A 12,301-nucleotide genomic window follows, 5' to 3' on the forward strand; every position below is an offset into this window, starting at 1 on the left:
TATTCTCACATCTGACCTTATCAAAAAAGAGCATCCAGAAGACGTCGCTCGATACATTTCAGTTAGCTCTGAATTCAAAGATTTGATCAGTAAGACAAGTCTTAACAGAAACGTGCTGATCGCTACACATGAAGAAGGAATTCTCGATTCGTTTGGAAGATGGAATATGGCATTCGATGAAATTGAAAGTAATATCAAATCAGGCGAAGAAGGAGATGATCTTATTGAAAGCGAAGAAGACGATGCTGAAGAAGAAGATTTGGAAGACAATGATGAATAAACTCTCTACGATTCATAAAAGATGTTGAAAAAATGGGCAAATTTACTCAAAGCAGATACCGAAGCAGTGATTATGATGGTAGTAGGAAATCCCAATATTCTCATAGAGAACCCTATCATCAAACAAGAAGAGAAGAAACAAGACCACGTTATCGTGGTGAGGAGGATGATCAATATTATCGTTCAAAATCTTATCAAAATAATGAATCCTCATCGTCTTACTATTTTGATAAATCATCATCAAACAGATCGTATCATAACTCAAATTATAGAGGCTCATCATCAAGGACGAGAACAAATTCCTATAAAGAAGAACGCACATATCGACAAGAGGACACAACAAGAAGAAACCACAAACGATTGAATGAGAAACCCGAAGAAGAACAAAGAGAAAGCAGCAAAACCACTACTTCTCCAGCACAAGATATAGAATATGAGGTTACTCTTTCCGATGAGGAGGAAATCGCAAAACTGGGTAGCACTACTAATATGCAAGAGAAAACAAAGGACAAGTCCAATTCATCGGACTCACCTACCTCAAGCAACAATGAGGAAATAATATTTGATTTTAGAAATTCAAAACGAGTGATTGCAATGATACAAAAACTATGTATTGAGAAAAAACTCACAAAAGAGAACAATGACTTTAGAAGTATTTTGAAAGAAAAATTAATTTCAACCATACTCTCTCAAACTAGAGAATTTTTGGAAGACAACACAGATGAAAAATTTATTAGAAACTTTGAGCAATACATGACAAGGCGAATGATTTATCGAACTACCAACCACGCCATTCAGTTTTTTGTGAAAAAAACAGAGGTACAAAAGAAAAAGACCAAGGATGAAACATTCTTTGAATTTTTGGAGCAATTAGTTCTTCATTTTGAGTGGGATTCTAATGGATTACATGGTGTGTTGCTAGAACCAGTTCAATGTTTGTTTTTTACAAATGAAGGACAGAAGAGCTATGATTTTGAATCAGCCTTCATGGTTATTTATACAAAAAAACCCAATGAAAAAAAGTCAGGCTTTAATTTCAGATTTTTGATGTGCCGCATTGAGGATGGAACTCTAAGTTTTCCAGGTGGAAAAAAGTTGTACAAGTCTGAGTCTTTTGATGACTGCATAAGCAGAGAATTGAACGAAGAGCTCTATGGAGTTAATGTGCATGCTGCATCGTCCATTAAACGAGGTCCACTATGTTGGATGGCCAACAATGCAATTTATGCTCACGAGATTCAATGGAAGGAGGCAATGAAAATCCAACAAAAGATTGAAAGCAATTACAACAAACTGAAAAAAGATGGAGCGATCATGGAATATTCAATTAATCGCGTGTTTGACTCGAGCATTCTTGAATCACCCACTCTAGATTTGGATAAGGTATTGGAGCAAATTAAGAAATTCAAGTATGCAGAGGAAATTGTTGCATTTAAATGGATGAATGACGACGCAGTTAGTCAGATGGATGGAAATCGAAGTTATTTCTTGAAGCAAGTCTGTCGATTATTTAAAACCAATATTGAAAAACAACTCGCCGAGGCAGAAATGAAACGTGCACAAAAAAAGCCAATAACCAAGAAGGAGAAGATGAAGAAAAAGCAACACAAAAAGAAAAAGAAATGAAAATTGGAGGTTGGGCCAAACATTTTGTATTCATTTGAATTTTACATTTTATTACAGTAGATCAAAATTCATGTCACAAAAATCTGACATGTTACTAAATTGATCAGTCGATACCACAGGTGATGCAACACTGGTGGTTCCAAACAAATTCATATTCTCAACTTGTGGTTCTATTGGTATTTGAAACAACGCTGCTGCTTGATTCGCATTGGTCAACAATCCTTGAAGAAACACTTGCTCGAGCGCTTTCATGATTTGAGCTTGTTGATCCACCGTAGAGTTGGCAAGCACCGAAAAAGGATTTACAAAGAGAGAGGTTGGAGAGCATGTATCTGAGGAAGAGGAGCTTTCTGTGCTGCTACTGCTGTTCTTGTGAGGATTATTGATTGAAGATGATTGTATTTGAGGAGAGGAAGAGGTAGAAGGAGGAAGGGATGTTGAAAGTCGTTCAGTAGTTGGTTCTTCTCTTTTCACTTTCTTGGTTGTGTTCGCACACGATTTGTTTGCTGTCGATTTTTGAGTTCTCTTCTTACTTGATTTTCGTTGTGGCTGTTTTGAGGAGTGTGGGTTCACTTCCAAAACAAAATAATTCTCTGAAAAGTGATTGCATTGTCTCAATTGCTTTCTCAGCTGAGTGTATCGTCCACTAATCTTGCCAGTCACTTGATGAGAGGGATCAATATGATTATGTTCATCGAGCAATGGATCCGATGATTGACTGTCTAATGCATGGATGAGGTTGGTTGGAGAGGATGCATTCGTGTTGGAATGATTATCCTCTAGTTGATTGTTGTGATCGAACACGTTCATGGCAGGCTCAACGCTCAAAGATGGAATTGTTGTTGTGATGGTGGATGACATTACTGATATTTTATTTTAAGATTTTTACTTCATATGCTCCACCTTAAAAGTCATTGGGACTTTCCTTGTGCGCTTAAGGTGGCATAAAATTTTCTAAATTTGTTCCTCACAAAAAATTGACTCATTTAGAAGCGGAGCAGATTTAGAGTAGTATTCACCCGATGCGATAAAGTGAATATTCACGGTTGAGCCAATTTGTGGAATGGTACCAATGACATTGTACAAGAATATATCATCTCTAGCTTAAACATTATTACTTTCTCAGCGAAATCCAATTACGAGTTTTCAAGAACTTGAAAAAGGTCTTTTAATGGCAATATCAACAAGGTTTGAAATATTTCCTCCATCATGGCTGACTATGAGACAGTCTCCATATTTACACTTTAAAGGTTCTCATCTGAAAATTGTCATCTCTGTTGAATATTATATTTTTTAAATAGGAAAGACCATCGACAAGTGAGTAGTGAATATTTAAAAAGGTTTCTCAGGCCATGCCCATCCAATAATTGAATAAACAATATCAAAGACTACAGCAAAGAGGAAATAGGCAGCTACAATTCCCACCGTTGCATAAATAAATAACTTGGGGAGAGGTACAGAAATAACATGATGACTATATCGTGCTCGGCATGAAATTAAGAGAATGAGTGAAATGAAAAAACCACTTTCCAAATTGAGTGCCATCGAGGTAAACACTTCCATCACTGTTAAAAAACTTCTCGGATTAATTTGTGCCATCACATAGGTCGGTAAAAACGTGGCACCATATAATACAATTTTCAAGAGCAAGGACATGCGTGAGGGTTTGTGTTTAAGGAAGGTCATTTTGGAGTAGAGAAATTCAGAGAAACGTGAGGCCACACTTCCAACTCTCTGTTGTGCCATCTCAAATGTTTTCACATATCCATCCAGCATGTGTTTGGCTCCGGCAGACATGGTACAAAAACTCACAGTAATGCTCAGTGAGATGAAGAATTGTACAAAATATCCCAACCAAACGTATTGAGGATATTTGAGTTTGATAATTTCAATGATTGGAACGGTGGAAATTTCTCCCTTTTCTTTGGATTTGTGGAGAGATGGATAATTCTTGTCTGTGCTGGAAGATTCTTGTGGTACAATTCGCAACACAAAGAGACACCACAGTACATTAATGACAAAACATACAAAGAGACCTAAAATGGCGCTCCATCGAAAGATTTGAATTTTTAGTGCCTTCACTCGAATTCTCATTCTTTGAATTTGGAAAGTGATGACAATTATTGATTATATTGTGTATGGGAAATACAATTGTACACTTACTCTTCGGTAGTTTCATCTTCATCTTCATTAACGACAGCAGGTGGTTGACTTTGACGTACAATTTTCGAATATCTAAAAGTGTGTCACATAAACATTCATACATGCCAGCGACAGTACAATTACTTACACTAAAGGAATGAAGGTTATAAAAATTTCTAGAAATTCGTTCATGAAACTTACTCACAGGCAAAGTGTTCATCACACCACCCAAACTCACTGTTCCAATTAAGAAAGGATGTCCAATGTATTGAAAATTATCTGTAAAATTCAATTTCGTTTGTTGACTAATAAATCCAACCAAACCAACCATTATTAACAGTAAAGCTCCCTTAAAGATGGTTGCTGCTGAAATAATGTGAGATAAAAATCGTTCGAGTAACAACACAAATATGGTTAAAATTAAAACAAAACCTGGAATAAAATATGGATAATAATCCTTAATATTAAATAATGAAGCTATTGCAATTGGTCCAGCAATAGAGTAGCTAATTAAAATTGAGATGAAGTGAATGATCACGGAAAAATCGAATAAAATTTGAAGTACTCTGTTCAAAAACAATCTTCCAATTGCTGTTATTGTAACATGTGAACAAATATTATGAAAAAGTGAGCTTGACAATAAATTCTACATACTGTGCAAATCAGGTTCAAACACAATGGGTTCCTTGTTTTCTTCTTTCACTGGAACACTAGTCGTTCCAACTTGTTCTATTGTTTCAATAGGTTCTTCCTCTTCTTGATCATTGCTGTTCGTATGAGTAATGTCCTCGACGTCTTGCTCACTGGTTTTTTCTTGCATGATATTTTCTTCTTCCAAAGATTCTTTTTTACCATGTTCCTCCTTCATAATTAATTCTGTTTTTTGAAGTATTTCTGTCAAGTATAATATAATCATTGCTTGCATGATGAAACAAATAATAAAGGTGGAAAAGAATGGCCAAAATCCAGTTTGATACAATTTAACTGGCAATCCCAAAATTCCTGTTCCTAATATTGTTGCAATTGAAACAAAGAAGGTTAATATTCCAATTGTCCATATGGATAACTTGTCTTTGAGTGAGAGTGGTTCATTGCTTCGCTTTTTTGCAACTTGTTGCTCGATGAAATCATGAAAGGCTTCTTCACTCATTCCTAGATCTTTATCATGACTACCGACAGGAGCATCATCATGATCATCACCAACCAGTGGATGAGTTTGACCTGAGGAATTGTCTGCAGGTGTTGATGAAGAAAGGTGTGTGATTTCCTCTTCTTCGGGATCGGAGAGAGTCTCTTGATGGTTGTTGTTCGATTGCATTTTTTGATTAATAATTTAAAAAAAATCTTTTAAATTGTGCTTCTTGTAACTATCCTATGGCTATCCTTCTGCTGTTAATTTCGTTAATATTAAAGATCTCAAGCCTCAATGCTGTAATGGTGCTGTATATTTCTAATTTTATCGTCTTTTTGATTTATTTATTGGTGCCAGAGAGTTCTCTACTTTGACGTAAGGCACTTTTCAGTTTACTGACCGTAGAGGATGGTCTAGATGGCAGTGTTGACGTCGTGGTGGATGGAATGGAGGGTGTGATGGATCGAGAAGGAGGTTTCTTTTCTTTTGTGGCTGTTCTCGTCGAGGAGGTAATTGGTGGTGGCTGTAAAGGTTTGAGTGGAGTTGATTTCATCCTTTCTGGAGGTGGCGTAGATATTCTAGCTTTTTCTTGAAGCTTATTTTCAAGAGCTTTTAAATCCAAAATACTTGGTACCTTAAATTCCTGCAATGATTTGTTATAAGAAAATTCCTCATCAATTAATTCTCGAATATACTCAATGTCTTCTTGCAGTATTTCCTTTTCAAAATTAAATGCTTCCCTTATTTTACATAACACTTCCTCAATGGAAAGAAAGTTTAACTTCTTTTCTACTTCACTCAGCTCCAGTCCTGCAGAAAACCCCGAAGATGAGCTAGTATTGCTTGAATGTGAGGATTGGAGAGAAGATGGACGTGGCGTTTCAGGTCTACTAGGGGGCCTAGATTCATTTAGAATAAACGATACTGAGAGGAGCCTTAGTATGGGATTGATTGATCATCTTACTTACACACTTGTTTTTCTTTATCAGATTCTATAAACATGTCATGTTGCTGAAATCAATGCTTGTGTCAAATCAGAAATGTTCAATGAGCTAGTGTTGAAACAAACCTTTTTCAACATTTCTGTAAGAGTTTGAATATTGAGCTTCACTTTTTTGAAAACCGTGTCTCCTTGAAAGGACATTCTTTCCCATTCGACTTGTTTTTCACTTTTAATCGTTTCACCTCTGTAATCATATAAAATCTCTATCAAGCTTTGTAATTCGCAATGTAACTCCTAATTAATTATTATTGATTTTTAAAGATCCCATAGACGCATCACAATCAACATACTTCATTTTCCGAAATTATTTTCTCCCCGATTTGTCTCCGAATTGCATCTCTTTCTATTTCTTTAATACATCCACAAAATTGTGTCCAGAGCAGGTCTTTGGTTGCTAACATCCTCACTTCCGGTACTCTTCCAATAAATTTGTCGTACCAAATCATTTCTTGTTTTTTAAAATCCGATCCCAAACTTGATGTTGGACCCTCGTCATATCTACTCATTGTTGTTGGAGAATGTTTGCCGTTTGTTGCAAAACAAATTTTTTTTAGTTCTAAAAAAACGTAATGGCACACGATAGCATTCGGCGGCAACTTTTGTGTCTTTGATACATAAAAAAATATGAAACCATCTCGTTCCCTCAATACATCATCTTCATCGGGCTTGTCATCATTGGCATCATCGACCGATTCCTTGGAAACCCCGTCTTCGTCAACAAGTTCCAAACATGCTCATCATAATTTGAGCTCAATCAGTGAAAATGTTGGTAGGTTTTAGAATTTCTTCAGCGGTTGTATGAATGTTGTATTCCTTAAAGGCTTGTCCTACACTGTATCTAAAAACAAGTTTTTAACGAACGATTCCGAAGTGTTTTGTTTAAAATTTAATCCAGATTCTAAATATTTGGCTGCAGGGTGTAGTGATGGGTTAGTGAGAGTGTTCTCAGTTTCCGATGGTAAAAATTTGTACAGTCTTAACACGGCACAGAAACAACAATTATCTCTTCCAGTGACATCTATTAAATTCAAGCCACACTATGGTTATGGTTCATCACAGAATATTCTCCTGGTATCAGGATCTAAGGGAGTTGTGCAACATTGGCACGTGACATCTGAAAAACTACTAAATGAGATTGTTGAGGAAGACAATCAAGTATACGTTGTAGATTATAGGAAGGATGGCTCTTATTTTGCAACAGCAGGAAAAGACTCCACTGTTCGGCTCTATGATGAAGAGACTAATGTCTGTGTGACTCAAATGAGAGGAGGAAATGGTGTCACCACCGCTGGACATACCAATAGAATATTTTCTCTAAAGTTTCATCCCAATGATGACAACATACTCATTACTGGAGGTTGGGACAATACGTAAGTGTCCAAATTGTTTTCAAATTTAATATGACCTTATAATTCTTCTAGTGTTCAAATTTGGGATAAAAGAATGGATTATGCAGCACGAAGAATTTTTGGGCCTCACATATGTGGAGATGCTATTGATGTTGATGTAAATGACAATTTGCTCACAGGATCCTGGAGGTCAGAGGAACAACTACAACTGTGGGACTTTGGATCTGGGAAATTGATTGAGGTAAGTGTGACTAATATTCATGAAATTACTAATTTTCCAAAATTGCAATAGAATGTCAATATTCCACATTCAGGTGGTCAACATACATTGAATGCATATTGTGCACAATTTGGTGACAGCTCAGGTTCACTCATAGGTGTTGGTGGCTCTGGAACAAACGAAGCTCTCATACTGGCCAGAGGATCTGGCAAGGTGGTCGGAGCAATTAGAGAGCTCGAAAGAGCAGTATTTTGCATGTCGTTCTCTTCAAGTCAAAATCATTGTGCTGTGGGGACAGGATCTGGATCCATTTTCCTTCTGCATAAATAATAAAATCCAACAAGGTGTACATAATTGTTTACATGTAGTCGCTAAATAATTACACGGCCACTTGCATCATCAGATATCTTTTTCTCTACAAGTGTATTTCGGACTAGAAGTGTCAGAAATTAGTAATAAGTTTGTTATCATCATTGCATTCACAAAAGGTTTGTTGTTCGAGGATTAACAGTGCCATGTCTTCCTCGCAAGCCACTTTCAAGCGGATGCTGCTGCGAATTGTGGTTTTGGCATTTTTTAATAATTTATTAAACAAGTCTCCACAATCCATGCTTATGAATATCTTGAAAGAATAATCCTTCATCACCTAAATATCACCTAAATATGAGTGATACATATTGTATGTTGAATACTTGTATCTCGTTGGCAGTTGAGCCTTTCAACATCATCATTCAAAAAAATGAACAAACGAACTCTCGCTTTCGAAATTCTTTCGGACCAGTTTGGTGATGTGATTGGAAAGGTCGGAAGCGTGCTGATGCAATACGGACCACAAACCATGGCCGAATTAATTCAAGCAACATCCATGCAATTTCCACATATTCGGAATGCTTTACTCGTACTAATTCAGCACAACATGTGTATTTATTATGACAAGAATATTCATTTACAAAACTTGGAACAAGGAAAGCAACGAGAAGCCTCGGAAGAGGATGACATGAAAACTCAAACAGAAAAACAACGAGAACAAGAAGAAAGAAGAGAGAGATGGAAACACAAAGGAGGAGGTGGAAATGATATCGGAGTAGCTCCAACTGCTGCAACTGAAGAACAAGAACCCGAGTCCATACGAAACGAAAAACAAAAACTATTTGAAAAGCAAAGCAAAATTATTTATTATCAAATCGTTATTGATAACATTATTGTGAGATTGAAGAGTGCCAAATTCTTGGATATTGTAAAGACAAAATATGGAGGTGATGGAGAAGAATTGTTACACACCTTGTTACAACATGGAAGACTCACCATGAAAGATTTAATCCAAAAATCATTGGAATCCATCGCCTCTCATCACAATGGTAAGTGCAATTTTGAAATTCTAACTTGTTGATTAACAGTCAACTTTTAAGACTTGATGTTCTCTAGTGAGAGTAAAAGGACTACATTTCTCACAACGTTCCAAAAGATGGTAAAAGATAGATATATCAAACGAGTACAGCCCTATATGTCTTCTGTGCAAATTGAAGAACAAAAAAAGAAATCAAAAGAAAATACCAACTCGACTAGTGGTATATTCAACAAAATTGCCAAACACAAAGACAAGGAAAAAAAGAAGAAAACAGAGAAAAAAGGAAGCAGCAAAAAGCGAAAGACTCTTGTTGATGACGATGAAGAGGAACCAGCTTCAACTATGGAACCTGAGAAAAAGAAGAAAAAGCAAACAACAGAATCAACCCTTGAATTTGATGTAGAAGATGATCTAGCGGATTCAACAACAGCAGAGGAGGATAGTGGTTCTTACATTGACGCTGAAAATATACTTTGGACAACAAACTATGCTCAATTTATTAGAACTTTTAGAAACGAATCCATTTTACAATATGTTGAATCTAAACTAGGAGAGCAATTTTCTTCAATTGTTGCAGCGGCATTTGAAGAAACTGCACCATATCAGCGAACAAAGAATGACCCAATGTCAACACCTATAAAGTTTGAAAGGTTATATGAAAGAATACAGGAGACAGAGGAGATTGGAAGAAAAGTTCTTGAAAACAATTTGACCTTTTTATATAATCCTGAACTCGATATTATGAGACAAATGGGAAAAGACACTTACGTCATCAATCTAAAAGGAATTTCAGACAAGATTAAGCGACAAGAAACAGAAGTAATAATTACGCAAAAATTTAGTGTGATTGGTTGTCGTTTATTTAGATTGCTAATCGAAAGGAAGTTTTTAGAGCAACGACACATTGCTGAAGTTGCACTTCTTCCTTCTCATGAGGCTAGAACACTCTTATTTAATATGCTCAGAGGAGGAATGTTACATCTCCAAGAAATTCCAAAGAATAAGGAACACGCACCAGAACAGACATTTTTCTTGTGGAGTGTTAAGTTAGATGAAGTGTTTGAGAAGATAATTGATGACATGTACAAAACTGTGCGAAACTTGAGAATGAGGTTAAAGCATGAGCAACAACACATTATTGAATCTGGTATTCTAGAAAGCGCCTATTTGAGCGAAGAACAAGAAAATCAAATTAAGAGCTTGAAAAACATTGAAGACAGACTGGAAGCATCGCTCATTAAGCTTGTTGACCTGATTACCGTTTTTGAAGACTTTTAAATGAACGACTAGAGAAAATTTCACACAATCATGACCTTTATTCTTCAATTTCTCATTTTGGAGCTCATACTTGGTACTGGAGGCAATGGCTTTGTAGCAGGTCCGTGCAAAACGCTGCCATCCATTGCGGAAAATCTTGAGCCATGACAACTGCAATCAAACGTTTGCTCTGCTGCATTCCAATCCAAGTGACAACCCAAGTGACTGCATGATGGAGAGAACAAGTGAAATTCTCCATTCTTGTCTTTGTAGGCGGCCACTGTCTCCATGCCATGCTTACAAATACCTCCCTCATCATTCACTAAATCTTCAATGTCCTTGGCCTTAATGACATCTCTAAATCTAGTTGCCACAAAATGCTTCGAGACATGAGCTTGAAATTTCATCATGCTAACAGTCGAATGTGCAAGATCCCATCTTCTTGCATCAAATGTCTTGGCCCATGCTGCAGTTTCACCTGCCTTATTGCCACAAATCATATCACTGACAATCATGGCAGCACCAGCTGATGTTGTGAAACCCCACTTTTTAAATCCTGTTGCAGTATACAATGTATTAATTCCATGATGCAAATGGCCAATATATGGAATATAATCGGCAGTGACATAATCAAGACCAGACCAACAACAAATGACGTCCTTCACTTTGAAATACCTCTTTCCAAAATCAATCAAATTCTTGTAGAGATCTTCGCTGTTTCCAGTTGGTGGAAACTCTCCAGTTTTGTGTGAATTCCCAGAGATGACTAGTATTTTTCCTTTACAGCACCTACGAATCGATTTTCCTCCAAATTCATCATACATGCCTTTGGTAATGTAATGTCCCAATGGTGCTTCAACTCCATCTTGCATTTCAAAGGCCACACAATACGAAGAAGTTGGAGTGACCACTCCCCAATGTCCACTTCTGTTCAATATTGGCAAATGAGTGGCAATCACTACTTGTTGTGCTAGTACATTTCCTTCATCGGTTTGAACCGTATGTGGCTGTGAATAGTCCACATCTTGCACACGAGAATCTTCATAAATGTAAGCTCCATTCTTTTCCAAAGCCTTTACAATTCCAATACAATAGTCATACGAATTGAAGATTCCTTGATTTGGTAAACATATGGCTCCCTTATTGGCGAATGGAATTTCATTCGAAATGGATTGAGGAGTGGCTATAAAAGTTTCCAAACCAGCTCTCTTAAGGGATGCCATTTCTTCCTTAATATCATCCAACTCATCGGCATCTAGAGCAATGGTATACGAATGAGAATCTTCCCATTCACAATCAATATCATACGACGAGATGATTCTTTTAATTTCATTCAAACCTGCTAAATTCATTCGACCATAATGGATGGACACTTCAGGACCGAACTTGTTTTCAATGGTACTATATGCTATATTGTGAAGACACGTGACTTTGGCTGTGGTATGGCTAGAGACACCACTGGCAATTTTATCGGCTTCAACCACGGCCACACTCTTTCCATGTTCTTGTAATTTCAATGCTGTTTGTAAGCCAAAGACACCTCCACCAACGACACAGACGTCAACCTCAGGGCCTGTCCAACAGTTGAAAACAATATTCCATGGAATCAATATTAATAATAATACAATTCAATCATTCATTGGAACAAGAATTGTATTTGGATGTATTCAATCATTCATTAGAACAGAAGAAGTACGTACCATTTCCAGTGAGTTTTGGATAGGAAGGAATTTTGTTCCGAACATGATTGGTTTTTTTCCAAATCGATCCAATGGGAAGTCGCATGATCAGAAATGATGATGTTGTTGTTACAAGATTTGTGGTTACTGTGTGAAATATTGTCACAATACGTTTAACAATATTTTTCTTGATGTGGTGAAGAGTCAGTGAGAAAAATTATATTAAGGGGTGGTGTTTTCACTGAATATAATTTTGGAGAATAGAC

General features: G+C 36.7%; 8 protein-coding genes across 8 annotated transcripts; 4 read left to right on the forward strand and 4 right to left on the reverse strand.

The window, feature by feature from the left end:
• C9374_010826 (uncharacterized protein) lies at positions 1–280 on the forward strand (the record flags this gene model as incomplete). The annotated part of the gene is made up of 1 exon (XM_044686413.1): positions 1–280. A coding segment is annotated over one exon (280 nt), but the record flags the coding sequence as incomplete, so codon positions are not given.
• A 32-nt stretch (positions 281–312) lies between these two features.
• C9374_010827 (uncharacterized protein) lies at positions 313–1,905 on the forward strand (the record flags this gene model as incomplete). The annotated part of the gene is made up of 1 exon (XM_044686414.1): positions 313–1,905. One exon carries the CDS (start codon positions 313–315, stop codon positions 1,903–1,905), a length of 1,593 nt encoding a protein of 530 aa, XP_044543431.1.
• A 51-nt stretch (positions 1,906–1,956) lies between these two features.
• On the reverse strand, positions 1,957–2,766 carry C9374_010828 (uncharacterized protein; the record flags this gene model as incomplete). The annotated part of the gene is made up of 1 exon (XM_044686415.1): positions 1,957–2,766. One exon carries the CDS (start codon positions 2,764–2,766, stop codon positions 1,957–1,959), a length of 810 nt encoding a protein of 269 aa, XP_044543432.1.
• A 471-nt stretch (positions 2,767–3,237) lies between these two features.
• Positions 3,238–5,365, reverse strand: C9374_010829 (uncharacterized protein; the record flags this gene model as incomplete). The annotated part of the gene is made up of 5 exons (XM_044686416.1): positions 3,238–4,000; positions 4,069–4,140; positions 4,192–4,196; positions 4,253–4,638; positions 4,702–5,365. 5 exons carry the CDS (start codon positions 5,363–5,365, stop codon positions 3,238–3,240), a joined length of 1,890 nt encoding a protein of 629 aa, XP_044543433.1.
• Positions 5,366–5,519: 154 nt separating this feature from the next.
• C9374_010830 (uncharacterized protein) lies at positions 5,520–6,688 on the reverse strand (the record flags this gene model as incomplete). The annotated part of the gene is made up of 4 exons (XM_044686418.1): positions 5,520–6,103; positions 6,148–6,190; positions 6,249–6,416; positions 6,473–6,688. The coding sequence occupies 4 exons, from the start codon at positions 6,686–6,688 to the stop codon at positions 5,520–5,522; spliced, it is 1,011 nt and encodes a 336-aa protein (XP_044543434.1).
• A 118-nt stretch (positions 6,689–6,806) lies between these two features.
• Positions 6,807–8,081, forward strand: C9374_010831 (uncharacterized protein; the record flags this gene model as incomplete). The annotated part of the gene is made up of 4 exons (XM_044686419.1): positions 6,807–6,951; positions 7,003–7,552; positions 7,604–7,772; positions 7,824–8,081. 4 exons carry the CDS (start codon positions 6,807–6,809, stop codon positions 8,079–8,081), a joined length of 1,122 nt encoding a protein of 373 aa, XP_044543435.1.
• A 409-nt stretch (positions 8,082–8,490) lies between these two features.
• On the forward strand, positions 8,491–10,377 carry C9374_010832 (uncharacterized protein; the record flags this gene model as incomplete). The annotated part of the gene is made up of 2 exons (XM_044686420.1): positions 8,491–9,109; positions 9,161–10,377. The coding sequence occupies 2 exons, from the start codon at positions 8,491–8,493 to the stop codon at positions 10,375–10,377; spliced, it is 1,836 nt and encodes a 611-aa protein (XP_044543436.1).
• A 44-nt stretch (positions 10,378–10,421) lies between these two features.
• On the reverse strand, positions 10,422–12,141 carry C9374_010833 (uncharacterized protein; the record flags this gene model as incomplete). Its single annotated transcript, XM_044686421.1, has 2 exons — positions 10,422–11,929; positions 12,057–12,141. 2 exons carry the CDS (start codon positions 12,139–12,141, stop codon positions 10,422–10,424), a joined length of 1,593 nt encoding a protein of 530 aa, XP_044543437.1.
• Between the last annotated feature and the right edge of the window lie 160 nt (positions 12,142–12,301).

This window comes from Naegleria lovaniensis (genome assembly GCF_003324165.1).
Source record: "Naegleria lovaniensis strain ATCC 30569 chromosome Unknown tig046, whole genome shotgun sequence".
Taxonomy (NCBI): domain Eukaryota; phylum Heterolobosea; class Eutetramitea; order Acrasida; family Naegleriidae; genus Naegleria; species Naegleria lovaniensis.